Source organism: Xyrauchen texanus, chromosome 39, assembly GCF_025860055.1.
Source record: "Xyrauchen texanus isolate HMW12.3.18 chromosome 39, RBS_HiC_50CHRs, whole genome shotgun sequence".
Classification (NCBI taxonomy): Eukaryota; Metazoa; Chordata; class Actinopteri; order Cypriniformes; family Catostomidae; genus Xyrauchen; species Xyrauchen texanus.
This window is the reverse complement of record NC_068314.1, coordinates 12,099,775-12,112,025: the sequence shown is the minus strand read 5'-3', so window position 1 is coordinate 12,112,025 and position 12,251 is coordinate 12,099,775. Positions and strand designations below refer to the sequence as shown.

The 12,251-nt window shown below is 41.8% G+C and overlaps 1 protein-coding gene across 1 annotated transcript in view; it reads left to right on the top strand.

The window, feature by feature from the left end:
* Nucleotides 1–12,251, top strand: part of rargb (retinoic acid receptor, gamma b) — a 101,535-nt gene that overhangs the window by 23,853 nt on the left and 65,431 nt on the right. The window contains exon 2 of the mRNA XM_052111012.1: nucleotides 10,180–10,328. Within this exon, the coding sequence (XP_051966972.1) occupies nucleotides 10,180–10,328 (149 nt within the window). The remainder of the gene's footprint in view (nucleotides 1–10,179; nucleotides 10,329–12,251) is intronic.

The following is a 12,251-nucleotide window of genomic DNA, read 5'->3' as shown; positions in this document are numbered from 1 at the left end:
AGGTAGAGTACTAGGAAGCTCGGAAGGCGGAGCTCTGGAAGGCTCGGAAGGCAGAGTACTAGGAAGCTCGGAAGGCGGGGCACTGGGAAGCTCGGAAGGCGGAGCACTGGGAAGTTCGGCAGGCAGAGCACTGGGAAGCTCGAGAGGAGCTGACTCTTGGACGGGCGCGACCACTGGCGCTGGCCTTTGGACGGTCATGGCTATTGGCGCTAGCTCTTGGACGGTCGTGGCTACTGGTGCTGGCTCTTGGACGGTCGTGGCTACTGGCACTGGCTCTTGGACGGTCGTGGCTACTGGCGCTGGCTCTTGGACGGTCGTGGCTACTGGCGCTAGCTCTTGGACGGTCGTGGCTACTGGCACTGGCTCTTGGATGGTCGTGGCTACTGGCGCTGGCTCTTGGACAGTCGTGGCTACTGGCGCTGGCTCTTGGACGGTCGTGGGGACGGTCGTGGCTACTGGCGCTGGCTCAGGGACGGTCGTGGCTACTGGCGCTGGCTCAGGGACGGTCGAGGCTACTGGCGCTGGCTCAGGGACGGTCGAGGCTACAGGCGCTGGCTCAGGGACGGTCGAGGCTACAGGCGCTGGCTCAGGGACGGTCGAGGCTACAGGCGCTGGCTCAGGGACGGTCGAGGCTACAGGTGCTGGCTCAGGGACCTCTGTGGTGACAGGCTCCGGCTGGGTTACCGTGGTATGCGCCGGCTTGGGTTTGCTGGGCGCTGAGGGCAGAGCCAAGAGGGGTTTAGGGCATGGGGCTGCGACTGGCGAAGCTGGGACGCTGTTCCTGGTCAGCGTGGCTTCAGGTTCGCTGGCCGTGGCTGGCAAGGGCTCCGGCTCGCTGACGGTGACATGCGTGGGCTCTGGCTCGCAGACTAGGGCAGGCGTGGGCGCAGGCTCGCTCACCGTGACATGCATAGGCTCTGGCTCGCTCACCGTGACATGCGTGGGCTCTGGCTCGCAGACCGGGGCAGGCGTGGGCTCTGGCTCGCAGACCGGGGCAGGCGTAACAGGGAGAGCCTGGGATGGCTGAAGAGTCTCCACAGTAGGTGGGGAGGTAGGGTCCTTCCCAGCATGGCCCACGGTGAACGGGGAGCCGCACAACAATAAGGTCAACTCCAGGAAGTCGCGGAGAGTCCAGCCGAGTGATGCCGGCAGCAGCTGCTCCTTCAGCCAGCCACTCAGGTTTTCCCTGAAGAAGACCACAAGGGAGGTGTCCGGGAAGTCCGCAACAGCCGCAAGACCAAGGAAGTCGCGGACGTGGGCCTCAATCGGACGGTCCTCTTGCCTCAGGCAGAGCAGGTGGTATCTGGCACGTAAAACCGCTGGATCCATGGTGGTCAGTCGTTCTGTCACGAATGTAAGGCAATGAAGGCAGACGAAGGTTGAGGATCCAAATGCAGCTTACTTTATTGTTAACAAAACACAAAGGAAAACCCTCAGTGAGGAAATAAACATAAATAGAGAACTCGGGCAGGGAACACAGACCAGGGTAACAACATTCACAAACATTCAACGACTGACAGAGACTGAACAAACAGACAGGGTTTAAATACAAAAACATGGGACAAAGGGGCCAATGAACAAACAGAACACAAACTAGATGACAAGGTGATTAACAGAAACCAAAGGCAAATTAACAAGGGCAGGTGAAAACAATGACAGAGAACACGAACGCTAACAAGGAGACTATGGAGTTAAACAAGGGACAAAAGTGAAAACTAAGGAGTGCAAAAGTGACAAAAATGGCAAACAAAAGGGCAACAGTGAAACAAGACAAGGTATACATAACATTCATTTAGCATCTTTTTTCCATACAATGAAAATTAATGGTGACAGAGGCTAACATTCCGCTTGTCATATGCTTTTGTATTAAACAGAATAAAGTATGTCATGAGGGTAAGGAACAACATGAGGGTGAGAGTAATTGATGGCAGAATTTTCATTTCTGGGTGAATTATTCATGTAATTATGAAAACAGTAAAACAAATTTATAGATGGTTTTGTTGTGGGTGCCTGCAACAGCCCATAATTTAAAGGCTGAAAACATTTCAATGCCACCCGAGATTGATTTCTGACCCCTGCCTGGCCACCCCTGTAAAAAATGCCTGGTTCTGATGGCGCCACCTCTGCCGTGAAAAAATAAGTACAAGCAGAAGGTCTGGGAATCAAAACTGATTTGACCTGACCTGTCAAATTTTCAGTAACACTGCAAGTCGAATGTTGTGAGATGTAACAACATCTAGCAACTTGCAGGAACCCTGTGAAATTGATTGTGTCAGTATTTGGCAAGAAATAAAATAAAATTTAAAAAATCATATTATTCCAGACAAAATAAATCATTTACATCACTCAACAATTAACTAAATATAGATCTACTGTACTGTGAAATGTTTGGTGTAGTCCGAATAACCCATACACCTTACAATTAAAAAATTGAAAATCAAAGCAAAGGTTTAGCCTATGCATTAAAATCTGTTTGTGGACTGACTCTGAATTTGTCCTTGTTATACATTGGAATTCAGAACATTAAGAGCTTCAAGAAGGAATGTGAAAAGACTTTGTAACTTTTGAGCTGTGACTCAGTCATGCAATTCAATCCATCCACACATACAACCATGCAGAGGAAATGAAAGAGGCGATTCATCTCTCTCCATCTGCAAAAGATTATGTGTGTGAGTGTGAGTGTGTGTACTGTATAACTCATACTGTTTAGGTCCATCTGGCATACATGAAATATGTGTAAGAGATTACTACAAGGATCCTTGTTACTGGTCCAAGGAAGCCTTCCAGCTCTAACCAGCCTTACCAAGATGGTCAACTAGGTCGACATCAGCCCCACCAACAGGTAGTCTAGCTAATAAAACATCCAGACCAGCTTAAACCAGCAAATTAACTTAAATGACTAGCTTGGACCAGCTAGAAACCACGTAAAAGCAGCTACCATCAGAAGCAGTTTTTAGCTAGATTTTCCAGCATGAACATGTATTTTACATGTATTCATGTTATAAATCTATTACTATTTCATTAAATAACCAATTGCCAGACAACTGGCTAGACTAACATTTCCATTACCAGATTCTTCTCTATAAAGAGACATTTAGCTCCTCACTGACGATGTAATGAGAGGCTGTGGTTACCAGCTGTTAGTGTTGCTGAGGTTTCTGAAAGATATGGATTAAATGAGTGTTTCAGGCAGCTTTTCCATGCCCCATGCCGATACAAAGGAACGTAAGGTGTCGTGCTAATGAAGCCCCCAACTCCTTCACTGATTAGACCTGCATCACCTTTCACTGTATTTTTTGTCTATACAGGACTGCAGAAATATGGGCTGAGGCTTAAAAAAAAATGCAATGAAAAAAGTTCTGGTTTTGTAACAGAGAGCTGGAACTGTATTTTAGTTTGAATGTATCGCTAGTTTAAGTAAGTATAGCTCAACTTGAAGAGGACAGTGCTAGCAATACACAGGTCAGGGGTTTCCAAGACAACACATAAAAAGCTAAAATTATAAAAAGAGTCTACTAACTCAATAACAACATGATCACATGGGAAGTCGGTATGTTGTTTCTGAATGTTCCAGTACTCTGACATCGGCCCTACTATTGACAATTTACTGACAAGTGTGTTGCGTCAGCAGTGTGGGAGACCTGGGTTCTCATCCCGTGTTAAAACCAAGAAGTAAACGTGTCTGCACAATCAGTAATGAGCATGATTCAGAGGTTTAATTTTCACTATAAACTTACATTTGTACACCCCTGATGTTTAGATTTAGGGCTTTTGGTTTAAATAAAATATGCATTCCTTTTCACTGTATTACATAATTTACATCTAAAAACAACTCATTTTACAACTAGCTTTTGGAGCTCCTCTGTGGGCATTTCACCCAGAAACTGGAGCTCAAATATGTCCTTAAGTTCAAAAACATTTTCTGCTTCGGCCACTGCGGTCAATGCTTCAAATTTTGGTAAGACCTAGACCCAGACCTAGTTTAGCTCAAGAAAAGTCAACCTACTGTTTCCCAATTTACTGTGAGATCAGCCTGGGGTGTGATTCCCATACAATGACGTATCTCACTGCTTAACCACCACAATACGATGCATCGTTGGAAAATTAACTAGCTAGTCACAACTGTTTTCAGGAACCATAGTAACTATGTTGCACATCCATCGTTCAAACCACGTTGGCTGAGCTGTCGTTAAATCAACCGACAAACTTGAGCACATACACACTCTTCAAAAACAGCATATAAACGGTACTTTTACATAAACCCATGAAAGCCATGTTCTCTATCAGAACCAGTGTGAAAGTGCTTTCTCTTAACAGCCTTTAATCCCATAAACAGCTGCATTCGTGTTAATGTGACATTTCAGAACGCAGCTTTATATATATATATATATATATATATATATATATATATATATATATATATATATAAATAAAGATAGATATAGAAGCCTAAGCGATGTCAAATGATGTCCACAGAGCAAACTAAAAAGGAACTATGCTTCTAACCATAGGTAAAGATCTGTTTGAGAATGTTCGTTGTAACTACGGTTCAAGGAAACACCAAATTGTTGAACTATGTAGGTAACAATGGAACTTGTTTGCTTTTGGGAAATGCACCCCTGGTCAACAATTCTGTTCTATTCTGAATGCAGTATGATACAATTTATCCCTTCTTCATATGCAGCATCACTTATTTGTGACCGCCAAATAAGTGCCCAGCAGCGTTACATCACATATTTGACTTTGGAATTTACAGTGATATCACAAGCTCCCAGATTTTAAATCTATTTTGTGCAGTGCTGCCAACAAGTAGAGAGACAGACTCGCTAAGTAGTTCACAAAAACTGAAATAAAATGGTGACAGTGTAAGCGCACACATATACACATACATACATATATGTTTATCTTTACCATTTCCTAGGCTAAAAAATAAATATTGACACTCTTTCCTAGAGTTCTACTTAATTCAAACTTGAATAATTGTTTTCTAGAAAATTCACTCGGTTACATTGCAATCATTTTTTCCTGATTGCTATGCTTAATTCGATTTTCATGCTGACAGTGATCAGATGGATTTGCTGTGTTTAGAATTCAAAACTACTTGCCTGCGCTCAATCCCCCTCCAGTGTTTGTGATAGACTTTTTCAGTTTTTGCAGCCGTAACAATTTATTTATTTATTTATTTTTATTTTTTGCATTCTTATGAACAATGTTTTATGTACAAAATCAGTTTCCTGCCAAATCAGACTTGATTTATTTGATTTAATTGTTATTTCTGAATTGTCCTTCCTGCTTTACTTCACAAATTATCATAAAATACTTGATGTATTCTCCAGGAGTCAATAATATAGTATGTTAAATATAACAAAGAGAGAGAATGGAATGAAAATAGAATAGCATCCCCCCCACCTTTACAGCTGTCAATAATTTATGTGGTGGCACTAGGTTTACACTCCTCCAACACAAAATAATTGATCTTTTTCAGCACCTCTCCTGTCACTCAAGTAATTCTGAAATATAAAAACACAAAGCCAAATCAGCCTTGGATAACTGCATAAATAATGTGATCAGGTTGTGTCCTGAATTGGGAAACCCCAGCGAGCAGCGACGGAAACACAGTCACTCATAACCCTCAACACTGGGTCTCAAAGTAGAACATGCATTGTGCAAGAACTACTTCAACTAGCATTCCAGAAACCTGGAAGTCTTGACATGCAAAATAATCCAAACAATATCAAAGACAATTGTTGATTTTTATTTTTCAGTAGGTCATAACAAATGTAGTAGAAACCAGCAAAGCTGTGAAGCTGCTTGCCTGGGACAACAATCAATTATACAGTTAAACAGTCATTATACGAAAATATTTGACTACAGAATCCCATAATTAGACATGTTTCCATCCAAGTTACGTATTTAATTTTTGCACAAATCTGAATATTGCTAGAACAATTTGTGAATAATTTGGAAATTAGCACAAAATGAAAGTTACACTTCCGCACATAAAAAAAAAAAAAAACACTCACGAACATGTTTACTAGTATTCAGCAGAAGATGCCCTATATTTGGGAGCTAAAGAGTGTCAGTCTGGTAGGTAATATTAGCCAACCGTATTAATTGCTGGGTTTGGCTCTGGAATATCAGAATAACCACAACATCTGAGATGCTATGCAATGATACTGATGATATTCTCTGAGCAAATTGCAGAATGTATTCACATGGATTTTTGAGGCACAGTCTCACTGTATATTCCTATATAATTCTATATTTGGTAAACTGTTTCCATTGTAGTTTTTGAAAAAGTATTTTTATTGAATAAAACATTTATCAACCTCAAGCGAGCATTTCATGCACATTTTGGAAATTTTATTTGCATCTTGCTGTTTTCATTCAGCATTTTTTATGCAATATCTTAAAATTCACATACAAATATGTGGATTGAAACCTAGTTGACTAATCACAAGTATTCTAGACAGTTGTGTAATAATATCAATAACCAGGATGATTTCATTAAAAACACTATCTAAAATTTTACACATTTGAATTTCTTTTGTAAACAAAGCTAACTGTCACGAACCCCGCTCCTCTGCCCCATCCCCGCTTCCTCGAGCACGCACACGCGCTCCCCTTCGTCCAGCTCACGCGCACACTCGGCTTCACCGAGCACACACACGCACTCCGCGAGCGTACTTGCTCGCTTCCCGCTCCCTCGCTCCGCCCCCTCGAGCTTCTACGCTCGTTTTGCTCGCTCGAGCTTGCACGCTCGTTTTACTCCTACGAGCTCACATGCTCGTACACTATCTCCCCCTCGGGCTCACATGCCCACTTCTATCGCCAGAACATTATGTACACCTGCACTCGCGTCATCTGCACTCCTGTTCATTGTATACACCTGCACTCGTCCCTATCACCTGTCATTGTTTACACCTGCACTCGTCTCTATAAATATCACAGCACATTCGTCTCCCGCTTGTTGGTTATTGTATTTAGTTTCCCGTGTCTTCGCCCCCCGCTAGTCTCGTCTAGTTTTGAACTCCTCTCGTCCCTTAGCTTGCCAGCTCTAGTATTCCCCTAGAATCCCCAGTCTTTCCTCTCGCTTGTCTCGCCCCTTTGTATACTGATTTCCCGGCTTCGACCTAACGCTCCCCTTGTCTACGCTTCTTTGGATTTGCCCCTTTGTCATCTACTGATTCCTCGGCTTCGACCTCACGCTCCCTTTGACTACTCTTCACTGGATTTGCCCTTTTTGTGTACTTTGCACGCTTTGTTATCGAATAAAGCTGTTTGAATTCGACATTGTGACTGTCTCTTCTTGTGCTGGTCACACTAACAAAGAAAAATTAAGAGTTATGACTTTGTAACTAGTCAAACACAGATTTCTGTAATGTTTCAAAATTAAGTGTTCTTTCATATTTTTCCAGATTTCACTTTAGCCTTCAATAGTTCAATAAGCCTAATTCAATAAGCTATCTAATTCTTTCAAAGTTTCTAAAGATGGCCTTTGTTTTGATGTCATTATCATGAAATGGTGCTTAAATTAGATCAGTTATTGAGATTGTAGTGTTGTATTGTTAGTATTCCTTTTGAGTCACGTTCATGTCAAGCCAAATCCACTGTCAAAGCCAAGGTCAAGGTGAAATTCAGCTTCTCTCTCACACTCCTCATTTTTCTTTTCTCTGTTTTCTAGGGGAGAAATCTTTTTTTCATGAGATTTCTACTCTATACCTTCCCTCATTTTTGAAAGTCATTTTGTTCTTGTTAAATTCTGCCCATGGAGTGAGCACAGAGGAAAGCATGAAGAGAAGTGAGCATGAAAGGCACATTTGGGGCTGCCCTAGGGTATCTGCTCCATTTAGTGGGAGGGGGTGAAGACCTCTGTGGGCCATAAAATCTTGAGCTCTAAAGACCCAGTTTTAACAGTTTTTCTCCCATTCTTTTACAAATCAAGAGTGAGGGGACAGCTGCTGGTGTGAATGGCTGTCCAAGGTGGCTGTGAGCTAATAAAGTGCTGGTCAGGCACTCCTCAGGCCTCACTCAGACCCCAGACAGGCTTTATTCCAGTAAAAAGCCAGTTATCCAGGCTTGGGGAATTTAGGGTCTAGGAAACAAGAGCGTTGGGGTTTGGGGGCATCTGGAGGTAAAAGTTGAACCAAGTGACAGTAAAAGGGGGGAACAAGAGGCTGTTCATGTTACTGATTATGGGTTTGGCTGAGCATAAGCTTGTGTGGAGTTCAGGGTTGGGGAGTAACAACTGTAACCAAAAGTAATGACACAACACTGAAGAAAGTTTTCCTTTAAAAAAATATGCTTCATGCGGTAGCATCTAAACTAACTAGTTGAATTTAAAGGAATATTGCAGGGTCAATACAAGTTAAGATCAATTGACAGCATTTGTGGCATAATGTTGATTACCTAGCTATTCTTTTGAAACAGTGAGTATTTTAATGTTCAAAAATTGGCCCCCATTCACTTCCATTGTAAGTGCCTCACTGCAACCAAGACTTCTACTTTTTTTAAAGGAGGGGCAAGAAAATTTGTTTTGATTGTGGTAATCAATATTATATTGAACCTGGAATATTCCTTAAAGTCAAAACATAAATTAACATAGCTAAAATAACCTGCATGTGTTTGGTTTCACCACTGAAACTAATTTCAAGGCTTACATTAAGCAGAAATTTCTCTTATAGGGAACAATTGCAGGTTGCCATATTTTACAGTGTTAATTTTAAAACTGTTTATTTTACAGTTTTCAGTAACATGTCAGTAGCTTGTCTATTTTTAAAAGACTGTGCTTTTGTACTACATTGCTGTTACATTGCATTGCACGTACATAGGCCATGTTTACAAGACATTAAGATGCGATCTGATTACAAGAAGACATGTGAGAGGATTTTGAGATCGGGACATTTGCGCAACTCATAGAAAAGGTGCTGACCACACAGAGAAATGCCAGATCCGGTGTTTGTAGTTAATTACATGACCTGCTTCCATATTATTTGTACTTTAATAAAGCTCTAACGTATTAAAACTGCATTTAAGATGTAACGCCTGGGTGTTTCCTTTAAAGAGATCCGACTCCACTTATTCCTCAACGAGAGTGCTTCTGTATTTACTTATTTGGTATTTTTGTATAATTCCCTTGTACTTTGCGATCTACATAAGCTGAAGCTGTTTGGAAAGTTTAGAGTGCATCTGGACAGTGATCTGTGTAATTCTTCCTCAGTCAGTTTAATGTGATCTCATGTTACGTTAAATTGATCAAACGACTATTAAATGTTTTATTGTCGACGTTGCCAATAACGTCGACTATTCGTTTCAGGCCTACTTCTGGACAGAGCCTTCATAATAATTTTTTTTTTCTTTGAATATGTCTTTTTTGTTATGTATTCTAGTTTTCCATATCTAAAGTCCCAGCTCAACTCATGATTTTGATGGAGCAGTGTAATATAATTAAATAAAATCTTAAATTACATAGGTGCATTAATTTAGCTTATTTGAGGTAGTCAACAATCATGGCTTTCCCACAGGTGCTAAAAATCTGGCAAATAAAATCTGTCTAAAAATTAACTTGCTTTATTCAAGTAAAAAATATTATTTAACATCTCTAAATCATCCTGAATACATTAGGTTACACCAACAAAACAATTTTTTAAGGGACGAGGTCTAAATATCTCTTTGAGGTAACAATTGCAGGTTACCACTTTTTACAGTGTTCACATTGATTTTAAGCATGTTACTGAACAGTTGCTACGGTATTGTGGGTGGTGGCTATGTGTCAAGGTTGTTGCAGGTTGTTGCAACAGTGTTCTGGGTGGTTGCTAGGTGGCTTCTAACAGGCCCATGTCAAAAAAGTCTCTAAGATATTCTGGGCACTATTTGACTCGGGTCCTTCCTTCAATGAAGTCTAGGGGACTTTTTTGCCCATCTAATTGTCTGCCAGGTAAAATTAAGTCTGATGACTTCAAAAGGTATTAGTACAAGTTTCCCCAACAAGCCACATGATCTATCGTATCATCCATGTCTTTTGCACAAACCTAAGGTTAGGGGGTTTGAAAAATCCCTAATCCTGAGTGAGAACAATTGTAGTAAAGATACTTAACACCACTAAATCTCTCTCTCTCTCTCTCTCTCTCTCTCTCTCTCTCTCTCTCTCTCTGACTTTTTTTTTCCCTCTTTCTGCAGTGGTAGAGACCCAGAGCACAAGCTCAGAGGAGATGGTGCCCAGTTCTCCCTCTCCACCTCTTCCTCCACGCATTTATAAACCCTGCTTTGTGTGCCAGGACAAATCTTCTGGCTATCACTATGGAGTCAGCTCCTGTGAGGGCTGCAAGGTACACAAATACATAAACACACACATGCAGAAATCAAACTAAAAGCATGACCACGTGAGAGTACAATTGCATAGTATTACATTGTAGTTACATGATAATTACATTGCAGTTACAGCCCAAGGAAAAAAGCAAGGGTGGTGCTTTGAATATGTTAGATCAGAATGCTGCCACCTAGTGTTTCTGTCAAGTGTAAGTTGTTTTGACTTGGACTATTGCACTCAATATAACCCTCAGCTGATTCCTCTATTAAAGTTTAGAGATTTAATAACTTTATTTAAACAATGCCCTAAGCAAGGGGCCATTCTAGACCATTTTGACTGGGGAGGCAGGGTGGGGCCGGTTGTGCTTGTAGGAGGGCAAATGCATTATACCATAAATGTCCCCTGTACACATATAAAATATAATTTACCTACAAACTTTAAGTCATGTTGCCATGCTGTTCTTTAGAATTACTAATGCAGTAAAATTCTTGAGTAAAATGAATGATAGGCTATATAATTCAGATTTTAGATTACAATTTAAGCGGTAGGCTATAATCAGCATGTACAGGTCTTGTAAATGGTCACCAGTTCCTTTAAGATTATATAAGCTAATTTAATATTATTATATTCTCAATTACTATATGAAACTAAAAAAGTACCTTCTGCATGTAATTATATGTGACAAATAAGATGACTTTAATGTGTTTTTTTATCATTATTATGTCTGTCATTGTCTATGCGCATTCCTTATGTTTGGTGTGCATCAGTGTTGTCGTACTTGAGATTGGTCTTGGTCTCAAAACCGGTCTCGAGACCACTTTTTGAAGGTCTCATAATCAACCGCTTTTTTAATCAGTCTTGCCTTGGTCTCAGACAAAGAGGACTCAGGATTTTATTTCAAGACCGGTCAAGACCACAACTGCGGGGATATCACTAAATTGCCAGTGCATTGTCTGATTTATTTGTTAACATCATTACTGTGATTGGATGTGAAAATTCTTGCTTCAAATGCAAGAAATAACTTGACTCATTTCTAATTTAACATTTTTGTTACTGTTAACGGCTGTCACCCCTCCCCGCCCCCTTCACAACACACTCCAAGAAAGTGAATGCGAGAGACAGGAGAAGAATCTGTGGCTCTCTGAGAGATATCAGACAAATCTTGGCTACCTAAACCTGTGTTTCCCAACCGCTGTGCCCACTAGTGTGCCATTAAAGATTGTCAGGTGTGCTATGGAAAATTATAAAATTCTTCAAAATACATAAATACCATTTGCAACTCCTCACATGCCCACAAACAGGGACACGCGGGTCTGCTGGCAGGGGGATTAATCCAGTTCAGAGTAGTTAGTACCGATAGTGGGTCTGGTCGGTAATTCCTCCACTGAATTCATGGACCAGATGGCTAGGGAGAAAAGACATCTAGGGAGTGCGAGTTTAGTGGATGCTCCTGGGAGAAAGAGTGCACATGATCGCCTCAGTGGATGGGAAGGACGCTATGTGCAAGCGGAACACCCGGCCAGTTGTTCCGTATTCCCGAGTTCTACGTGCTCGGACCTGAGAGAACACCAGACAAAACTGACTCAACCCTGAGATTGTAGAATCTCATAAAGGTATTGGGTGTTTCCCAGCACGCCGCTCTGCAGATGTCTGCTAGGGAGGCCCAGTGCCCACGAGGATGCCTCACTTCTCGCCAAGTGTGCTTGAAGCTGCAACGGGGTGTGCATGGCCTGGGTCTGATAGGCCAAGGTGATGGCATTAAACAACCAGTGGGCTAGCCTCTGTTTGGAGACAGCGTTCCCTTTCCACTGTCCACCAAAGCAGACAAAGAGCTGCTCAGAACATCTAAAGCTCTGTGTGCAGTCCACATAGGTTTGCAAAGCACGCACCGGACACGGCGATCAAAACAATGGGTCTGCCTCCTCCCTGGCAGTGCTGGCAG